Source organism: Hyla sarda, chromosome 1, assembly GCF_029499605.1.
Source record: "Hyla sarda isolate aHylSar1 chromosome 1, aHylSar1.hap1, whole genome shotgun sequence".
Classification (NCBI taxonomy): Eukaryota; Metazoa; Chordata; class Amphibia; order Anura; family Hylidae; genus Hyla; species Hyla sarda.
In genome coordinates, this window is record NC_079189.1 from 507,902,238 (window position 1) to 507,924,135 (window position 21,898).

General features: G+C 41.6%; 1 protein-coding gene across 3 annotated transcripts in view; it reads left to right on the top strand.

The window, feature by feature from the left end:
- The window catches only part of ST8SIA4 (ST8 alpha-N-acetyl-neuraminide alpha-2,8-sialyltransferase 4), a 183,340-nt gene that overhangs the window by 82,449 nt on the left and 78,993 nt on the right, over nt 1-21,898 (top strand). For all 3 annotated transcript variants that reach the window (XM_056537536.1, XM_056537535.1, XM_056537537.1), the window contains one exon: nt 18,936-19,229. In XM_056537536.1, coding sequence (XP_056393511.1) covers nt 18,936-19,229 — 294 coding nt within the window. The remainder of the gene's footprint in view (nt 1-18,935; nt 19,230-21,898) is intronic.

Genomic DNA, 21,898 nt, shown 5'->3' on the forward strand with positions numbered 1-21,898 from the left:
ACCCCAGATCTGCTATTGGTCGGTCGCTTCTGACCAACCAATAGGAGGGGTGGCACCCCTGCCACCTAACTCCTATCCCTTCAGGGGCATCGTGGGTGTCTTGGACAGCCCCATTCCCCCTTATTTTCTGGGTCACCGGTGACCCGTATGACCCGATATCGCTGCAGATCGCTGATCTGAATGGACATGGGGATTAAGGGATTAAAAATGTTTGAGTAAAACCTACAGCTCACAGACCATCAGTTGTACTGTCTTCTATCTACAGATATCTCTACCCCAGCCAGTGTAATGTCCCAGTACTGTTCTATAAGGTAGAACTGCGCTTGGTTTTTCTACAGGTGGTTGCCACAGTGTAGCACCTGATGGATGTACCTGAGCAGCTGCAAGAGCTTCATTGACTTACTACTGCATCGGGTGGCAGATCAACATATCAAAGTGTGTCCAGCGGTTTTCTCATTCAGTAGAGCAGAGCCTGATGGATGCCAGCTAGGAGTCTGCTCCTGTTCCCTTGTGGTTCCAAGACTCTGCTGCTCTCCGAATTTCCATCCCCTTAGCAGAAGCAGCAAGAACATGTCTATAATACCATGCAGCATTGAGATTCTGGCTTTCAATGTAACTGGGACCCCTAACTGTGCTGTTGCCCATTCTTCCACTGCTGACAATATGCCATTTGATCCCTTTGGTTTATGTAGTTGTTTCTGGTCTATTTCTGCCATACCTGTTAGACCAGCAAGTCAACCCTTAAAGGGGTTATCCTGCAGTATAAAACTGTGCTCCTATTTCTTTTCTCTAAGGGTGCATTCCCACGTGTCGTATTTTGCTGCGTATTTGCTGCGTATTTGGTGCTGCATATTTTCCTACCCATTGACTTCAACAGAGATAATAAAATACGCAGCAGCAAATACGCCATGTGGGAATGTACCCTAAGCGTAGATATGCCCTATCTGCAAACTGTATTCTAGTAAAAAAGAAAATAGATAAATAAAATATCTATCCAGGATACTCAAATTTAAAGTTCCTAATCGAGAAAAACAAAAAAAAGTACAAAAACATAATAAAATTCACCCAATTTAGCACTTATATGGTAACCTTTATGATGATATTGTAGGTAAAATTATTATTTCACGTGACTCATTTAAGGAAAGTTACACTGTGCATACTGTAGCTACATGGTCACATGTGCTTTTTACAGTATTTGTCTTAAAGGAAATGAGTAGGTGGTTTCTGATGACAGCTTTATTATATTAAACAGAGTTATTAGTGCTTGTAACTAAGTATGGAAGAGAAGCACTAAAGATTGTGCAGTCTAGTGCTGGACTCCACATTTATGTTTAAACATAAAGAAATGGTAAAAACTGGTGAGGATTTGAAGCCCCTTCTCAGAAGAAGTGAAAACTTTCTACTACTAAATAATAATCTGTAAACTGTCAACTGTAGCTCTGTGGTCAGAGGCTTCTCTTATTTCATTAATAACGGAAATGGGGGGAAAAAAAACTACTGTAGCGGAGGAGATGAGCTCGAAGCAGACAAGTGCTGAGATCAACAGGTGTATTGAAAAGGACGAATCAGAAGTTATTGTGTGTATACTCTTGAGTACAAAAGGTATCCGATCGAATGTCCTTCATCTCTTTGCATCAGTTTTCTCCTCCCAGATCTCCCTTTGTCTATAGTGACTGAGATGCTTACCAATTAGAAAATCTATTCATGATGACCATAGAACTCAACCAACTTGAGGAACCTACAAATGGATCCTTCACCAATTCAGCATTTATCATATTCTATATATTTTCCATGAATATTTAATATTAGAATACTGTTAACGGTTTTCCTATGTTTCTATTGTTCCAGTGTAATGTGTTTTTTTAATCATTTTTTTTATTCGATCATATAAAATATGGGGATACACTGTGACTCAATTAGCCATAACTGTAAAGATACGGGACACAAACCCCACAGGGTAAGCAGGAGGATAGGAGGCGACATGTAGACTTTACAATGTCTCAGGGTTACACGAATCTCTGAATCAGTTAAAACAAGAAAATCATGGGATTTGCCAGCCGGTTGGTTGCCTTGACAACAATTCTCAAAGCCCCCTGTGACCACACTAATAATTTTAAAAGCTCACGGAACAGTAGGAAGGAACAGGTATGTTTATATGTATACAGGAAGGTTTTGTACTTGACTGGCAAAATATATTCTCACTTCATCCAGTAAAGTTTTTTTTCCCAGTATACAGAAATGGACTCTTATTGAAAATATTGAGTATAAAGTAAAAATCCTCATTATATAGTACTTATGTATGTTCAGTCTCCCACATAATCGCACATAACTTACTGATCCAAGAATATGATGTTCATGGCCAGGTTCACACCACACACTTTGGCGGTAGGACCACACAGATGTGCCCCCTATCCATAGAAAGAAAAAATGAACATGAGTCCAGAATTTGACTTAGTTCTACTGTGTGCATGGTGCAGCAGAATCCTGTTGAAGACGATGGAAGAATGCTGTACTGGAATTTCCGAGAAGAATTTTTGTGTAATGAACCTTCAGCCTTTACTTTAGACTCTTCTATTATGGGTCAGAGATGTACTTCAACTGCAAAATATAATAGAAGATGAAACTTAGTATGTTTAGATGTAACTTGTAGCTGCTTGTACCCACAGTCCCTGGTAAAAATGATGGAATCATGAATAGTCATCCCCTTTTTTTCTATGACATGACTGAAAACAATGTTTGTGCTATGGCAGAATATGCTGGCTTCATGAAGTAGACCTCGAACAAATGAAAGGGATTAGTGAATTATGAAGTAATAAAGATATAAATTATAGTTGTCATGGCAACCACCGTATATCCTTGTGGATCTGAGATGTCGCAGGGGCAGTAAGAAGAATTTCCAAGCTCCCTGAATAATGTGCCGGAATGAGGTTTGGAGGGCGCTGGACCTGTCTCAATATTGTAGCATGACCTGATATTGCTATAGGGTTCATACCTAAGTGGATAGTGATGTACAAAGACTTAACTGCAATCTCATGATTGCATGCCCAGGAAAGGTTGACAGTGGTCTTTCATGTGGGGACTTGGTAAATTCTTCCTGCAACTCAAGCAGTGCCCTTACCAGGCACCTAGCCTACCAGAAGGCAACTAATTGCTATCTATAGAGGAGATTTATCAAAACCTGTGTAGAGTAATAGTGGAGCAGCTGCCCATAGCAACCAATCAGATCGCTTCTTTCATTTTAAAAAAGGCCTCTGAAAATAAAATAAAAAACAATCTGATTGGTTGCTATGGGCAACTGATCAACTTTTCCTCTGCATAGATTTTGATAAGTCTCCCCCTAGTCATTTAACCGCAATTGAGCCTATAGTCATTACAGGTCTCAGAACAGAAAAACAGGCAGCAAACAGGCGAGCAACCAAGACACGTGTAGCCCTTACTATGATGTGGCATCCTGGTGTACTGCAAAGAGAGCCTGCTTAAAGGGGTTATCCAGGAATGGAAAAGCCAGTAATTACTCATCAGTAATTGTGTTTCCCCGAGCCATGACAGCACCAACTGAGATGGGGACTCCGCCCCTAAGGACAGGAAACCTAGAGGATAAAAGGCAAGGCCCTCCTTCCCAGCTTCAGTGAATTTCAGAGAATAGAAGGGCCTAATATTGGTTATTATACAAAAATATGCATAATATTACAAAAATAGGAAACCACTAAAATAATTCTTCCGAAACATAGGGTGGGAATGCCCCGATGCTGTCATGGCTCGGGGCAACACAATTTCCGGTGAGTAATTACCGGCTTTCCCTTTCGCCATGACAGCACCAACTGAGAGAAATAAGAGAAAACACCTAAGGGGGGGGGGGGGGGGAACTATGGCCTGTAGGACTTTCTGGCCAAAAGAAACAGCAGAGGAAGAATAGCCCACATCCACCCTGTAGTGCTTGAAAAAGGTAAGTGGAGATGACCAGATGGCCGCCTTGCAAATCTGGTCTATGGAAGCTCCTCTTCTCTGGACCCAAGAGTAGGCCACTGATCTAGTGGAATGAGCCCTAAGACCTGAGGGAGGGGAAGCTCCTGGAGCTACATAAGCAAGAGGTATAGCTTGTTTATTCCACCTAGCAATGGAGCTCCTGCTAGCTCGCATCACTTTATTTAGGCCAGAAAACTGAATAAATAAGGATGAGGACTTCCTAAAGGGCCAAGTTCTCTCTAGATATTTTAGGATGAACCTCCTCACATCTAAGTTATGGAAAAGTTTTTTTTTAAATAGAAGGGTCAGAACAGAAGGATGGCAAAACAATATTCCGTAAGACATGAAATTTGGACACTACTTTTGTTAAGTGAGAGGATCAGGGTAGAAGATGATTCTGCCATCTAGTATTTTAGTATAGGGCTCTACACTGGAAAGGGCCAACAGGTCCCCAACTCTCCTGGCGGATGTTATTGCTACTAGCAGTGCAGATTTAAGCACAAAATTTGAGAGGTATTGCATCTAGGGCCTCAACACTGAGAGATCCCAAGAAGGTGGCCTAGGAAAATCCCAAATGGTAAGTTTAACTGCCCTAAAAACCTAATGACCCAGGGGTGATCTGCTATCTTTTTGTCAAAAAGAGCTCCTAAAGCCGAGAGCTGGACTTTAAATCTGGCCAATTTAAGACCCTTATCCAAGAAACTCAAAATACAAGCCATGTCTGGGGAAAACAAATCTACAAGCGGCTTGTTTAAAAAATTTAAATAAGCCTTCCGGATTCTAAAGTAGATTTTAGATGTTACAGATTTTCTACTAGCCTGTAAAGTAGAGATTACTGCCTCTGAGAACCCTTTATTTTTTAGGATCAACCTTTTAAGGGCCAGGCAGTCAAATGAAGTTTTTTTTATTTTTTTTTTATTTTTTTTTTAACTTGAGAATGAACAATCGGCCCTTGAGATAGTAAATTCTCTACTTCTGGCAGCACCCATGGATCTGCCTTTGACATGGACCTCAGAGCCGAGAACCAGGCCCTCCGGGGCCAGTACGGGGCTATTAGAATTAGAAAATATTTTTTCCTCTTTGATTTTGCTTTTCACCCTTGGTAAAAGCTCTGTATTGGGGGGGGGGGGGGGTCCACTGCCCAAGGCCTTTCTGTTGGGTCTACGGAGCAGAGTTCATACTTGGCGGTTTTGTCTTGTGGCAAATAAGGCCACCTGTGGAACTTCCCATAGCTGTGTAATCTTTTGGAAGATGTCCGGGTTCAGTCTCCATTCTCCCTGGTGTAGACTGTGACGGCTGAGAAAATCCGCTTTTACGTTCAGACTTCCCTTTCAGGTGTACTGCTGTCAGAGACAAAAGATGATCTTCTGCAAAAGAAAAATTTGAGTAGCAATAGACATGAGATTTTTGTTTTTTGTGGTGCCTTGGTGATTTATTACTGCAACTACTGAGTTGTCTGACAGTATTTTGACATTTCTTTGTAACAGTCAAGGCCTGGCCTGATCTAGACTTTTTTGAATAACCAGTAACTCTTTGCAATTTGAAGAAAGGGAAGACTCTTCCTTTCCCCATTTTCCCTGAAAATTTGTGTTCAGAATGTGAGCCCCCCAGTTATAAGGACTGGCGTCTGTAGTTAGGAGAACTAGATGCTGTCTTCTCCCCTCCAGACCCTTTTGAAAGATTTGTGGTATCTAACCACCATAGGAGAGAGGCTAGGACAGTGTTGGACAATTTTAATGGACTGTCTAGACCTGTCCCAGGATGCCAGAACTTCCCACTGAAGCTTTCTTGTATGGAATTGTGCCCAATGGACTGCTTGGATGGTGGCTGTGTATAGACTCAGTAAAGACATTGGGGGACATTTATCAAGGGGTTTAGTCAGGTTTTGTTTACTATAATTGTTGCAAAATTGTCGCAACTGCGACTACGTGTGTGTTCGTGCGACAATTTGCGTGAAGAACAAGAAAAGCAAGAAAATTCAAACTTGCTTACGTAGTAAAATTTTCAAAATGGATTTTCTTTAGTCAGGTATTTATTAACTGCGACAGTCGCAGCTGCGCAATAAAAAGTCGCAACTGCCTTTAAAAATTGACTATATTTACTCCAGCTCCAACATGGAGCAGGAAAAGCTACTGCCGCCCGGGCTCCGACATACTTTCTCCCAGCTACCCTCACTGCGCTACAGGGACACTGCAGTGATTTACATCCGCCCCCTCTCACCTGCCAGCGCCACACAACTCCCATCTGTCTGCTAACTGTTGCAAGACTACAAGTCCCAGCATGCCCTTACAGTGAGGACATGCTGGTAGTTGTAGTCTTGTAGCAGTGGGAGCTGAGCGGTGTGGGCGGGAGACAAGGGGGGATGTATATCAGTGTCCCCATCATTATTAAGTGAGGGTAGAGGGGAGGCAGTATGAGGAGCCCGGGCGGCTGCACTGTAATGTCAGCCCGGGCTCCTTATAACATATACCGGCGCTGCAGACTCCTAAATCCCCTGCTGTCATTTCACATTTACCGCTGGGTCCTGTGATTGGCCAGGACCAGCAGCCAATCACAGGACCCGACCGAAACATTGACATAACATTAGGGGATATAGGAGCCTGTCGGGGGGTCCGTCAGCATACACCCCCCCCCCCCCCCCCCCGGCCTTCACCTGCACTGTGCCCATCCTCCGCCCCCACCAGTACCCCTCTACTCCCCCCAGCCCCCCGGCCTTCACCTGCACTGTGTCCGGCCTCCGCTCCCACGTCTTCGGTTGCACCGGCCTGACGTCCCTCCGTCAGTGACGTCACTCGCAGGGCGCCCAGAGAGAAGGAGCGCTTCGCTGGATGGGTGAGTGTGTGTGTCTGTCTCTGTCTCTATCTCTGTCTCTGTCTCTCTCTCTCTCTGTCTGTGTGTCTCTGTCTGTGTGTGACTGTCTGTGACTCTGTGTGTGTGTGCCCGGGCTCCCTTTGCAGGACTACAACTCCCAGCATGCCCTTACTGTAACGACATGCTCGGAGTTGTAGTTGTGCAGTGCAGGCAAATGACAAGCTTGTCCCCTGCCCCCAGCTGCAGGACTACAACTCTCAGCATGTCCTTACTGTAAGGGCATGCTGGGAGTTGTAGTCCTGCAGCTGGGGGCAGGGGACAAGCTTGTCACTTGCCCACACATCTCCTGCACCACACAACTACAACTCCCAGCATGTCCTTACTGTAAGGGCATGCTGGGAGTTGTAGTCGTGCGGGGCGGGAGATGTGCGAGCAGGTGATAATAAATGTACTAACCCATTTTTTTTCTTCTTTTTCTTCTCATTTCAGATCCGTGTATCCTGTGGACTACTTCGATGACCAGCGTTTTTCTTTGTTTGTTTGATTTTAATAAAATGGTTAATGAGGGCTTGTGGGGGAGTGTTTTTTGTAATAAATTTTTTTTAAACCTGTTGTGTTTTTTCCTTACTTTACTTGGCAGGCTTAGTAGTGGAAACTGTCTTATAGACGGAGTCCATTACTAAGCTGGGCTTAGCGTTAGCCACAAAAACAGCTAGCGCTAACCCCCAATTATTACCCCGGTACCCAACGCCACAGGGGTTCCGGGAAGAGCCGGTACCAACAGGCCCAGAGCGTCAAAAATGGCGCTCCTGGGCCTAGGCGGTAACAGGGTGGCATTATTTAGGCTGGGGAGGGCCAGTAACAATGGTCCTCGCCCACCCTGGTAACGTCAGGCTGTTACTGTTTCGTTGGTATTTGGCTGAGAATAAAAATAGGGGGGGACCCTATGCGTTTTTTTAAAATAAATAATTAAATAAAAAAACACATGGGGTCCCCCCTATTTTTATTCTCAGCCAAATACCAACCAAACAGTAACAGCCTGACGTTACCAGGGTGGGCGAGGACCATTGTTACTGGCCCTCCCCAGCCTAAATAATGCCAGCCTGTTACAGCCTAGGCCCAGGAGCGCCATTTTTGACACTCCGGGCCTGTTGGTACCAGCTCTTCCCGGCACCCCTGACGCTAAGCCCGGCTTAGTAATGGACTCCATCTGTAAGACAGCTTCCACTGCTAAGCCTGTCCAGTAAGTAAAAAAAAAAAAAAAAAAAAAAAAACACAACAGGTTTAAAAAAAAAAATATTACAAAAAAACACTCCCCCACAAGCCCTCATTAACCATTTTATTAACATCAAGCAAAGAAAAATGCTGGTCGTCGAAGTAGTCCACCGAATCCGAAGGAGTCCACAGGATACACGGATCTGTAGAAGAAGTAACAAAAAAAAAAGTACATTTAGGGAGAAAAAACTGTTAAAAAAATGTAATAGACACACATACACATTATATATATATATATATATATATATATATAGATATATAGATATATAGATATATAGATATATAGATATATAGATATATAGATATATATATAGATATACATACATACACACACACACACACACACACACACACAGACACACACAGACACACACATTATTATTTTTTTCAAAGCTCCATAGTGGTGTTCTGTAGTCATTATTTGGTTTTTGCTTGTGTGCTAAAAAAATATTTAACAGCGATTTCTTGTTTTTTAGTCATGTAAGCCAAATTTATCAACCCCCTGTGATAGTATGATAAATATGTCATACATAAGCAAAAAAATTACTACAGAACTTGCTTATCAAAGAAACGATGATAAATGTCCCCGATTGCCTTTCTTACTAGTATTGTTCGCGACCTCTCTGGTTAGGTCTTGTCATTTTTAGATCTTTTCCTAAGGAAGAAAACATTTTTGAAGATTGGAGTCTAGCACAATTCCAAGAAATACTTTCTCTCTTGCAGGGACTATGGATGACTTTCCCCAATTTATTATCCACTCTAACTTTTTTAGAATTAGTAAGGTTTGATTTAGGAAGCAATTTACCTGTTCTACCGAACGACCAATAAGCAGAAAATCGTCTAGATAGGTGACACAGGTGCCGACCCCTTCTCTGATATGGGCTACCATCTCTGAAATGACCTTTGTATATACCCTTAGGGCAACAGAGATACTGAAGGGCAGGGCCCGGAACTGGAGATGCCCTTCTTCTGAGTTTAATAACACTGCTATCCTCAGGTACTTCTAATAATCCTGGTGGATAGGGACATGTAGATAGGCATCTTTTAGGTCTAGAAAGACCATATAACAGTCTTTGGTTAATAGATTTACAGTGGACTTTATAGTTTCCATTTTGAATTTTTGATCAACCAGGAACTTGTTTAGAGGTTTCAGATTTATTATTGTTTGGTATGAACCATCTTTTTTTTTTTTTTTAAACTAGAAAAAGGGAGGAGTAAAACCCCTGCCCTCTTTCCTCCCTTGGGCCTGGAATCAGCACTTCTTCCTGTTCTAAAGGTGACTGACCTCCTTGATCCTGATTTTTTTGTGACTACCAGGCGGAGAGGAGGCAGACTGGGGAATTCCAACCACAGATCCTCTTTGATGGTACTGAGGACCCAGTTGCTGTTTGAGATTTTCTCCCATTCCGGAAAGAAATTCCGCAGTCTGCCTCCTACTCGCCCCAAAACATCATTGCTGGTTATATATATTTTTTTGTTTTACTTGTGGACTGGTTAAACATGTATTCTTTTAGTTTTCTTGGAAAAACGCCACTTTGAGGACTCCCCTTTATCACGCTCATGGCCCCTAGATTTTGTATTGAAACAGAGACTTATTAGGCCTTTAGGATTGAGAAAAAGGGAAAGCTTTTTTCCTATCTCCTGCTTTCTCTAGGATATCCGATAATACGGAACCAAACAATAACTGACCCTCACAAGGAATTGTACAAAGTTATTTTTTTTTTTTTAACCTATTTCTCCAGACCAGTTTTTTAGCCAGTGCCACATGGGCGGAATTGGCTGAAGCTGCTGACCTTCCAGACAATCTGAGGGCGTCAGAGGAGGCATCTGCAAAGAAAAGCTACAGACTTCCTAATTATAGGAAGAGAACTAAGAAGTTTCTCATTAGGTACATTATTTTGTATATTTTCCGCTAACTGATCAATCCAAAGTAACATTGATCTAGACACACATGTTGCAGCTACATGTGGTTTAAACGCTGCTATAGAAGCTTCCCAGATTTTTTTTAAAAAAATGCTTCGGATTTTTTTTGTCCATCGGATCTTTAAGAGAGCAGAGATCTTCAAAAAAGAGCACCCTTCTTTGACACTTTTGCAGTTGCTGCATCTATTTTAGGAGTCTTTCCCCAATTATCCACGTCTGTGTTATCAAACGGATATTTTCTCTTCAGTGCCCTAGGAAGGAACTCTTTCGTATCGGGACTCTCCCATTCTTTCTTAATGAGTGCAGGAATGCTTCTGTGCACTGGGAAAATTCTAGGCTACGTACATTCAAGCCCCAATATCCTGTATGGATTTTGGCTGTTTTTCTTCTACAGTGTTCATGGTCACTTTAACATGCTTGATTAAATTGTCAGTCTCTTCAGCAGAAAATAAAGGTTTTCCCAAAGCATCATCCTCAGAAGAGGAGTTTCCTTCGGATTCAGAGGAAGCTTCGATGACGCCATCTTCCTCAGAACCTAAATTTACCACTTGAAATGGTAGGTTTACAGAATCACTGGACATAGAGACAGACACCGATACCGGGGCTGCAACTGCACCTGATTGAGGTACCTGTGTAATTTTGAGAGCCTCACTGATCTCCTTTTTAATTATATCCTTCATGGATGTTAAGAAGGAGGATCTCTCTGCTGCCATTATATTAGCTATGCAGGCTTGACAGATGGACTTCTCATAATTAGGAGGCATCTTCCCCTTACAAGAACTACACTCCTTTTTATATTTATATATTTTTTTTTTTTGGCACATCATCTCACTAAAAAACAGAAAAAAACACACTACAATTAGAAACTCCCAGACGGAAAGAATACTCACTCAGGTATCCTGGATCTTTGCTAAGACCTCAGCGGAGTCCCACTTGGGGTCCTCCTTGGAGATCATGATGACCTTCTCCTTAGGAAAAAACGCTGCCCACACTGGGGGACAGGCTGGCTGACTCCTGCTGTGGAGGACGATGCATGTGCAGAGGGCCACCTAAATACCATCAGGCCACCCTCCGCACGGATCCCGGCGTCTTACGTCGTTTCCGCAGCACCCAACGTCCTCTCCGGAATCCCTACTGCCATGCCAGGCTTCCCGGCCTGTGCGCAATGTCCCTTCCACCGTCCCTGGCATCCTACGTCCCTTCTGGCCTCCTCCAGAATGGCCGTTGCAACGTGGAAGAGAGATGCAACCGCTCAGGGGAGATTCTTGTCTGTGCCGTGCGACCACCCGCAGCCGGAGGACAACGCCAGCTTCTGCCCACAATCAGCCTGGAGCGTATGCAGAGTTTCTGCCATCCAGGTAATCAGGAGCAGCCAGGGAGGTCTTCCCCAGACTAGGGGAGCCTGCTAGGAAATAGAACCCTGAGACTACAGGGTTTAGCTCCAGGAACTCCCATCCCACTAGGCTTCCCAAGGACAGGAAACCACTGAGGCTGGGGAGGAGAGACCTGCCTTTTATCCTCTAGGTCCCTCTCTCAGTTGGTAAAGAAAGGAATCCCAATACTCACTATTTTCTTCTGCCAACTGTGTGGCAAAATCGAGGCTTCTTTTTCTAGAATAACTTATAACCCCTATGTTCTGGTACACCCAGGAATGAGATGCTGCCTCTGTATCCTCTTCTTCAGCATTCTCTGAGATTTTTTTTTTTAGCATATGCCCAAACCTGTGCTCCAGTCTTAGTAGTTGGTGTGGCTAAAAAATCGGAGTTTTCAATGTATATGTATGGACCATGTATTAAGGTGTCTTATTTATGTTGGGTAAATACGTGTACTGTGCACCTTACTAAATACTGGCAAATGTTAGTAGATTTTATATATATTCTGATTAAATATGTTTGTATACAGAAAATAACAGGAAATGTAAAAGAATGATTGTGGTTAGATGGCAGTAATACTGTTTTACTAAAGAGAGGTTTTGTAGATTAATATTTTTATAGTTCAAGATGAGAATTTGGATAATCAACAGGGAAGAAAATATTTTAAGTGGTCTTGAGTAAAAATATATTTAAAAAAAATCCAGTTGTATAGAAGATTCCTGGACAATTCTCCCCATTTTTTAAGATTTTCTGTATGTTTACATGCTTCCCTGCCACTTTCTGGGTTAGGACACATGTGCAGTGTTTTTGCTGCGTATTTGCAGCTGCATATTTTCCTACCAGTTGAAGTCAATGGGTAGCAAAATCAGTTGCATATTTTGTTACCCATTGACTTCAATGGGTAAGAAAATGTGCAGCAGCAAAATACGCCAAGTGTGACCCTACCCGTTTCTTCTTTCATACTCAGCATGTTTAGGGGCTTGGCTCTAGTTCCCGCTCATAGATGTTCCCAGTACTGCTCTCTCCCTGCCCTAGAGGACTCCAAGTACACCTCCCACCCCTCCTCTACATGCAGACCTCTTTCTGGCTGCCCTCACACATCCTCCTCTACCCTTGCATACATCTATACATCTGTATATACATATATGTCTGCCTATCTTTACATTCACATGCTACTTTATAAGGTACACCTTGCTAGTACTGGTTTGGACCCACTCTTTTTTCAGAATTGCCATCATTCTTTGTGGTATACGGTCTACAAAGTGCTGAAAACATTCCTTTAGAGATTTTGGTCCATGTGGCCATGATACTGTCACGTAGTTGATTCAGATTTGTCGGCTGCACATCCCAGTCCAGCACACCCAATAGTGCACTTTTGGATTGTGAAATGGTCACTGTAAAGGCCATTGTTATGTTCATGAAACCAGTTTGAGATTATGTGAACTTTGTGACATGGTGCTTTATCCTTCTGGAAGTAGCCTTCAGAAGATGTGTACACTGTGATCATAAAAGGATGGACATGGGCAGCAAAATACTAAGGTAGGCTGTTGCATTTAAACAATACTCAGTTGGTACTTAGGGGCCCAAAGCGCCAGGAAAGTCTTCCTCACAACATTATATCACCACCACCAGTATGAGCCATTAATACAATGCAGGATGAATCCATACTTTCATGTTGTTTACGCCAAATTGTAACCCTGTCATGTAAATGTTGAACCTGTATTTAAGACTCCTCAAACCACGAACGTTCTTCCAGTCTGTCACTGTCTTTTCTTTTTGAGCCCTAAATTGTAGCCTCAATATTCTTTTCTTAGCTGACATTGACCCCCTATGTGGTCTTCTGTTGCTGTAGCCCATCTGCTTCAAGGTTTAATGTGTTGTGTGTTCAGACCTAGTGTACGTTGGTTGCTACTAGTGGTTATTTGAGTTGCTGTTGCCTCTCTGTCATCTCCAGCCAGTTTGCCCATTCTCCTCTAACCTCAGCAAGCCATTTTCTTCAACATACCTGCTCTCACTAAATATTTTCAGTTTTTGGACACTTCTCAATAAACCTAGAGATGTTTGTGCGCGAAAGTCCCAGTAGATCAGCAGTATCTAAAAATCCTCAGACAAGCCCGTTTGGCACCAAAAGCCATGCCACATTCAAAGTCCCTTAAATACTCTTTCTTCCCCATTCTGATGCTTAGTTTCAACTTGACCACTTCTGTGTGCCTATATGCATTGAGTTGGTGCCATGTGATCAGCTATTTGTGTTAACAAGCTGTCAAACAGGTGTAATCATAAACTGACCATTAAATGTATATCTAGTCATACAGTCATGGCCGTAAATTTTGGAACCCCAGAAATTTTTCAAGAAAATGAAGTATGTCTCTCAGAAAAGGATTGCAGTAACACATGTTTTGCTATACACATGTTTATTCCCTTTGTGTGTATTGGAACTAAACCAAAAAAAGGGAAGAAAAAAAGCAAATTGGACATAATGTCACACCAAATCGTTTGAATCACCCCCCTTTTCCCATAAAAAAAACCAAACAAACTGTGTAAATAAAAACATATGTGGTATCGCCGCGTGCGGAAATGTCTGAACTATAAAAATATATTGTTAATTAAACCGCACAGTCAATGGCATACGCGCGAAAAAATTCCAAAGTCCAAAATAGCGTATTTTTGGTCACTTTTTATATCATGAAAAAATAAATAAAAAGTGATCAAAAAGCCAATCCAATACAAAAATTGTACCGATAAAATCTCCAGAAAACTGCGCAAAAAATTAGTCCTCATATCGGCCCGTACGCGGAAAAATAAAGTTATAGGGGTTAGAAGATGAGAATTTTTACCGTATAAATTTTCCTGCATGTAGTTATGATTTTTTTTCCGAAGTACGACAATATCCAACCTATATAAGTAGGGTATCAATACAACCGTATGGACCTAGAGAATAAAGATAAGGTGCTATTTTTACCAAAAAATGCACTGCGTAGAAACGGAAGCCCCAAAAATTTACAAAATGACATTTTTTCTTCTTAAATTTTTTCGCACAATGAATTTTTTTTTCCGTTTCACCGTGGATTTTTTGGTAAAATGACTAATGTCACTGCAAAGTAGAATTGGCGGAGCAAAAAATAAGCCATCATATGGAATTTTATGTGCAAAATTGAAAGCGTTAGGATTTTTAGAAGGTGATGAGGAAAAAATGAAAATGCAAAAACTGAAAAACCCTGCGTCCTTAAGGGGTTAATATATAGTTATTCATTTTTATTTCTTTTTTATACACAATTTTATTTTAAAGTCAACACTATGTGCATGTAGATGGCCAGATTATAGTTAGTGAAGACCGCAGGGCAAAAAAAAAAAAATGGTAAACTGGTGGGGGCCCTCACAATTTTATACCAGGTAGTACCTGAAACCACTGCAGTATCTGTCAATCACTTATGTTATGATAAAAACTTTTCCCTGTATCTGTGCTGTATATTTTCGGCTGGGCTAAGTGGGCTGTCACTGAAGCCATCTTTGGGGTGTCGGGGGGCTGGATCGTGTCAATGTTGGGTAAGTAGCTGGCCCCCATACAGGAGATTGTGGGGGTCCTAGAGGTCAGAACTTCGCAATCAGAAGCTGAGCAGGGAATGTTTTATTTTATTTTTTTGACCCCCCCCCCCCCCCCCAGGTACCCCTTTAATGATCGCCAGTATTCTCAATAGTAGATGGAGGAAGTCTTTCATGTCTCTACAAATAGCTTGTCTTGGCATATTGTGAAAAATATCATGCTATTTATATGTTCCATGCATTTTAATTAGTAATAAGGCTATGAGTTTTGTAACACACTGTAAATTATCAATTAACTGTAGCACATAAACTGCTTGATTCAATCTGTTTTAACTGCCTTTTTATGCTTCATTTATTGTGCTCGCGTTTTATGACTCAATTAAGTTAAAAGTTACAAAATGTTACAAGTTTGAAGAATTGCGGTGACTAAAAGCCACGCCGATAGATTATCTGTCCTAATAACTAAAGCTTTTTATGGGAATTGGATTATTAGACCATGCGCCCGATGATTCAGTACTGCCTGAACATATGTTATATACTAATAAAGTAAAAACCTTATGCCCAGACATTTATGTCTGTTAATGTCTAGTGCCCACTTTTTGTGTGGTTTGGAGTTGGTTGGCTCTTTAAAGTTAACCTGTCTTCCCTTTCATGCTGCCTGAACCACACTGTAGATTTTTCTTACTCTGCTGACCTTAATTGATAGGGCTCTCTATATACCCAAAAAGTTAGAGATCTCTCAATCAAGGCTAATGGAGCAGGGATAAACTGCTAGAGACTGCACTGAAGACTCCTGGTTCAGACAGTATGAAAGTGATGGCAGTGTCACAGAGCAAGGGAAAGCTGAAGCCCTGCACTGGCCCACAAGCTCTTTGCCTTGTTAGATGACGGATCCACAACCACTAAGAAGGTCCCTGCCTATCTACATGCTGGGAGTTAAAGGGGTACTCCCCTGGTGCCAGAAAGTTAAACAGATTTGTAAATGGTGTGGTGCTGTTCGGCGTCCGTTGCTGCCGTGGCTGCGGGGGGGGGGGGGGGTGCGGCCCATGGACTGGTTTGAGTGGCATTGGGGCCGCTCTGCCAGTGGGTCGTTCCCCCCCCCCCCTTGTGGGCACTGGTGTCGCGGCGGTGGTGGTCGCCGCCCAGTGCTACGCCATTTTATGCTAGGGACGTTAGGGACCCACTCTAAATAGGTGGCCTTGACGTGGCGAGTGGGCTTGTACTTTTTGATCAAAAATGTATACTAACAACCTGTTTGCTTCTCAGCATAATATCAAAAACTAATCAAATCATTATACAAGATTGTAGATGTGCACCATGTCTGTTTTTCTACTTTTAGGGGCTATATACTACAGAGGAAATGCTTATCTTTTTAGATTTCTCTGATGTCATGACCACAGTGCTCTCTGCTGACCTCTGCTGTCCATTTTAGAAACTGTCCAGAGCAGGAGAAAATCCCCATAGCAAACATATGCTGCTCCCTGCCATAGACTTACATTGAGGGGCGGAGCGTGATGTCACATGGGGGTGGAGCCGTGACATCAAGATACTCCGTCCCCGTGATCGGCAGTCATCAGACCCGCAGCGATGTTTGCTCTGGGGCCTGATGAGAGCAGGGTGATGCGTGCGAGATCGCGGGGGTCCGCAGCGGCAACTTATACCCTATCCTTTAGATAGGGGATAATTTGTCAGCACGGTAGTACCTCTTTAAATAGCCATCTAAACAGGTGTGGATTTGGAGAGAACACTGCATTGGCTAGATGTCAACAGCTCCGGATTGGCTAGGGTGTAGCAACAGCAACCAGGACAAATCAGAACCTAAGAAAAATTAACCCCTTGGACCAGACTAGGACGAATCCTTACAGGCAAATTCCCTTTAAATACCATAACAGGACAGGCTGCTAAAAGGGGTTATCAAACAGCCCCCTTCTATAGACCTTAAATAATTCCTTTGAATGCCAAGGTTTTACTTAAAGTAGTTATCCAAGATAAGGTAAATTTAGTACTTACCTGCCGAAAAGTAATGGACATGCTTAGGAAAGATCGATGCTTGTCTTGGGCTAAATGGCTGTGATGTGAGTTCACCATAACGCTGCTTCTTGCTTTTTGTGAAATGGCTATTTCCTGTTGGTGTTCCCTCTCTCCAACTACAAACCCTCCTTCTTGCAAATCAACCACCCCACAGCTGTGCTCTTTTCTATGTGTGCGGTGCTTGAAACTACAATTGCCTGCAGCCCTATGGCGACTGGTCTCCCTCCCACCCAAGACTTGCAAGACGAGCCATCCAACACGTTACAGACACTGGAGAACTACATGAACTTTACAGCCCCTGTAGCGCAGTAAAAAAAAAAAAAAAAAAAAACAGAAAAAAACAGGAAAGACTAAATTTCCTTAGTAGTTTGGCAACAAAACAGTGAAAGGTCAGTGTTTTCCAAACAGTGTCCTTCCAGCTGTTGCAAAACTACAACTCCCAGCATGCTCAGACAGCCATAGGCTGTCTGGGCATGCTGGGAGTTGTAGTTTTGCAACCGGTGGAGGCACACAGGTTTGAAAACTCTGATCTAGAACAACCCCAATGTGGTTTCTCTGCAGTTATAATATGATGGCCCTTTTGTTCTTGAATAGCATATCCTCTGCCTCTCTCACAAACCACCAGTAATAGTGAGCCATGAAATTCATTTGCTCAGCCTCCTAAATACAATCTAATAAGTAAATGCATAAAGCGCTTTTAAAGTAAACCTACACCATCCATGCATATCCTCCCCTATATTTTTTTCCCTTTTTTTATTGATCCTATTTTGTCTCCTATTTTAATTAAAGTGAAACCTTTATGAAGAATCCATGTATATGCATGCCTCTCCTTGCCCCTAAGCTATGCTCCAGATGAATATGGAACTCCTCAGCAGTGGTTAAAGAAACCGGTCGTCACTTTTCATGCAGCCTGAACCATGAGTCGTTGAAGAGGACCGCAGCGACTTTTTCCTGCCCCACCAGCCTCAATTGATACATTTCTTAATGCACATGTATGGGGGAGAGATCTGCCAATCAAAGTTTGTGGGGTGGGGAGAAGTTGCTAGGGACCTTCCAGATTACTGTATTTCAGGCAGCATGAAAGAGATGACAAGGTTTCTTTTAACCCAACAGTCTCAATGCAGGAACAATCCCAGGAATGGTCTACAAAGGGGGCATAGATAATGCAAACCACACCTAAAGTAGGTGTTTTTGGTAGTGGGGCAGCACTTAAAAGTGGTTGTCCAGGATTAGAAAAGTGCTGCTGCTTTTTTTGCAAAAAAACAGTGCCACTCTTGTCCACAGGTTGTGTGTAGAACTACAGCTCAGTCGTATTCACTCTAGTGGATCTGCAATACTGTGGGCAGGATTGGCACTGTTTTTGCAAGAAAGAAGCATTGTTTTTCTATTCCTGAACAACCCCTTTAAATAAGCACTGTCATTTGAACAAACTTTGCATAGCGCAATCGAAAATAAGACACTCTACAATATATCTTTTTAGACAAAATGCTTCTTCTCCTGCTATCAAATGTTTTCCCTCTTACCCCCTCCTGCTGATCAAATCTTTTTCTGACGCTAGGTTCAGCTTTGTCCTATGTCTGCTAGACAAGCAATACAAGTCTATAGAGGGGGGAGAGGGAGCTGCGCCCACCAGCTCTGGGAGAACTTCAAATTCTAAACTAAGCCTGCAGTGCACAAAATGCCATTATACAAGTGAAATAATGACCAAAAATAGCACTGTTTCTCATATAGACATAGGACAGCTTATTTTAAACAGTCATCTTAAATGACAGGTACACTTTAAATGTTTCAGTTTTTGTAATTTAAATTGTTGTCAAGTATACTAAATATGGGAAAATGTCTGGGTTTTTGGCCCAGTATCTAGGTCTAAAACAAAGTCTCCAGATTCACATGCAGACAGACATGTATATACATGAAAATCTTTTGTTTTGTTTTATTATTTTTAATGAAATAATGAAAATGTTATTTGGACGACAACATGTTTATACTTGTGTATTTTTTTTATTCGTATAGGTGCAATTTAGCTCCTGTAGTTGAATTTGCTGACGACGTTGGTACCAAATCCGATTTCATTACCATGAACCCATCTGTGGTCCAAAAAGCATTTGGAGGATTTCGCAATGAAAGCGACCGGGCAAAATTTGTTCATAGACTCTCTATGCTTAATGACAGCGTTCTCTGGATACCAGCTTTCATGGTTAAGGGTGGAGAGAAGCATGTCGAATGGGTTAATGCTTTAATTCTCAAGAACAAACTCAGAGTAAGAACTGCCTATCCATCGCTAAGGCTCATTCATGCTGTCAGAGGGTAAGTACCTGAAAATGACTAGTCTCTCGTGCGACAATTGATTTCTCAAGTAAATTTTTATCTAAAGGAATGATTTATGGGAAGGCTTGAAAAGGAATATATAATTTGACTAGTGGTGTGTGTTCATTTTGTAGAGTATCTTTACATTGAGAACAATGCCATGTAATGATTTATGCTGAAAGCATGAACCCATGCTATAAAAGTGCATTCTACGGCGCATTTGTGTTTAACCTTTTATTATAGTTGCAGTTTTCTTAAGAAAGATGACCATAATACGAAAGATTTCAATATATTAAGGTGGATTCAACATAGGATGAGTAATTATTCTCTGTGGTATATCACAGCGTGCGAGACTGAACAGCTATTCATTATGTCTCGCTGAAATGTGAAAGACTGTGGCAGAGTGGAAATACGGAATACATCACATACACACATTATTTTATTGTCATGTGTCCTTATGTGTCCTTCATTTTTAACATTTTTCCTCCTAGTTTTCATGTCTCCCGTTACCTTCAGTACAATGTTGTTCCCTAGGTACGTGATTTATTATATCTATAAAGTACAAAATGTAGCCTTAGATACACTGCTTGTCTAAAACAATGTAACACTGAAAAATGAGCACAAATGGAAGACTAGGGGAGAATTGATCCAGGTTTTAGTTTTTTGTAATACAATACATTGTAAGTGGAAAAGTTGTCATATTCTAATTTACCTATAGAACAATTGTACTAATGTACTCATTTACCTATAAAAAATGTTGCTTGTATAGTGCAGCGAAGGGTAATATAAGTAAGGTTCTTGTGCATGCTTTGCACTTACCTGTTATAGCTGATATGACAGGCATGTGTTTGCAGCCATACTAATTGCACTGTACCTGGTTATTTAATTAATTCTGGAGTTTACCCAGGTGAACTGATTAGACTGGTTGTTGGCAGCTCACACTGTGCAGTTTTGATGTTTTTTTCTTATTCATAAACTTTGCATGCGATTTTGGGTAAATCATGTCAAAAACACAATAAATAAAAGCAATGTCTAAGCATAGTCTTGGGGGAAGGGTATAGCTACTTTATATCCTGATCCCATAGAGTTAGAGAGAGCTGGTAGGGGAGGAGTGGGGAAGGGATATGTTACAGGAGCAATGTAATAATAATGAGGTCATCCTTTAGTTCACAGGAAATTAACTGACCACTTCCTTTAACACATTTAACTCAGATTTTCTGTGGGTCAGAATGGTGATCACATAGCCTAGTTGCAGAAATGAAACGCATGTATACAGCTGTGCTTTCAGACACTTCCATCATTGTCTAGCAGGATATAACCTATTTACACAGGATGATGTGTGGCTAACTATCTGTGAACCCTGCTAAAACGATTCAATCCACTGAAGAAGCGCTGATCACTGGGCCTATTATACAGGGCAATCCTGTTGCATAATAGGACTCTAACTTGCACTCTGTGTTTATATGTGTTAGACACAACTGTTGGGTTGACAAGCTTGTGGTTTTCCTTTAAAAATAAAAAAATGTAAGGTGGACCTTGGCTCTAATACAAGCTGTAAGGATCAATGCAGATACCACTGTCATTTGAAAAATGACTGAGACCCCTAAAGATTATTAGAACAAACTGGGAGAAGCACTGAGCTTAGTGCTTCTCTCTTCTGTGTCTTTTTTCTCGCTGCAGGAGATAATCTATAGTTAGTCTCTGGAGCTTGTCTCCTCTAGCAAAAAGAGAGAAGGAAAGAAGCTTAACGTTGCTCCCTGCTCATGATCGGCAGGGGTCTCAGTACCAAGACCCCAACCGATCAAATGATTAGAGGTTTCTAGGACATATCAATTTTTTTTTGGAGGACAGTGGCGCTTTAACTAATGTCGATGAGTAAACCTGTAAAATTTATATTTAAATGTGAATATATTGTGCTATATTAGTCACTATACTAGAGACCAAAATCATAGCTGGTCTGATCAATGTTGGTATTATGTTATGTTTTAGGTTTTTACCCCTGCACTAGGCCAGCACTAGTCTCCTGTGTAGTATATCGCAGGAGCCTGGCTGCTACATGACAGTAGGGCTCCTGCTCTAACTACCAGGAACAGAGAAACCTTCTATTCTTGTAGTTAAATCACTTATATGCTGCAATAAGAATTTGGCACAAATTGGTTTCCATACCTCCAAATGAAGGCTCCTGGGTATGCCTACAGGCTGGATAGTTTACCTATTTGCTCTTATATTACACTGCACTACAATGGTTAACAATAGCTATCAGGAGATTGCATGTCAAAATCATGGGACTAACAAAGTAAAATGCGAAGTCTCAAAAAAAAAAAAAAAAATTATAAATAAATAACTCCCCCCCCCCCCCCTTTCGAAAAAAAAAAAAAATTAATTCGGATAAAACTAAAGAATACCCATTTGGTATCGCTACACCCATAACAACTAGATTTATAAAATGATCTTGTTTTTTATCCTGCCTGGTAAACACTATAAAACATTTTATTAAATAAACTGTGAAATAATTGCTAGATTTTGTCAACCTGCCTCCAAAATAAACAAAAAAAGTTAAAATTAAAGGGGTACTCCGCCCCTAGACATCTTATCCCTTATCCAAAGAGGATAAGATATATGATCACGAGGGTCCTGCAGCTGGGGACCCCCAACATCTCCCTGCTGCA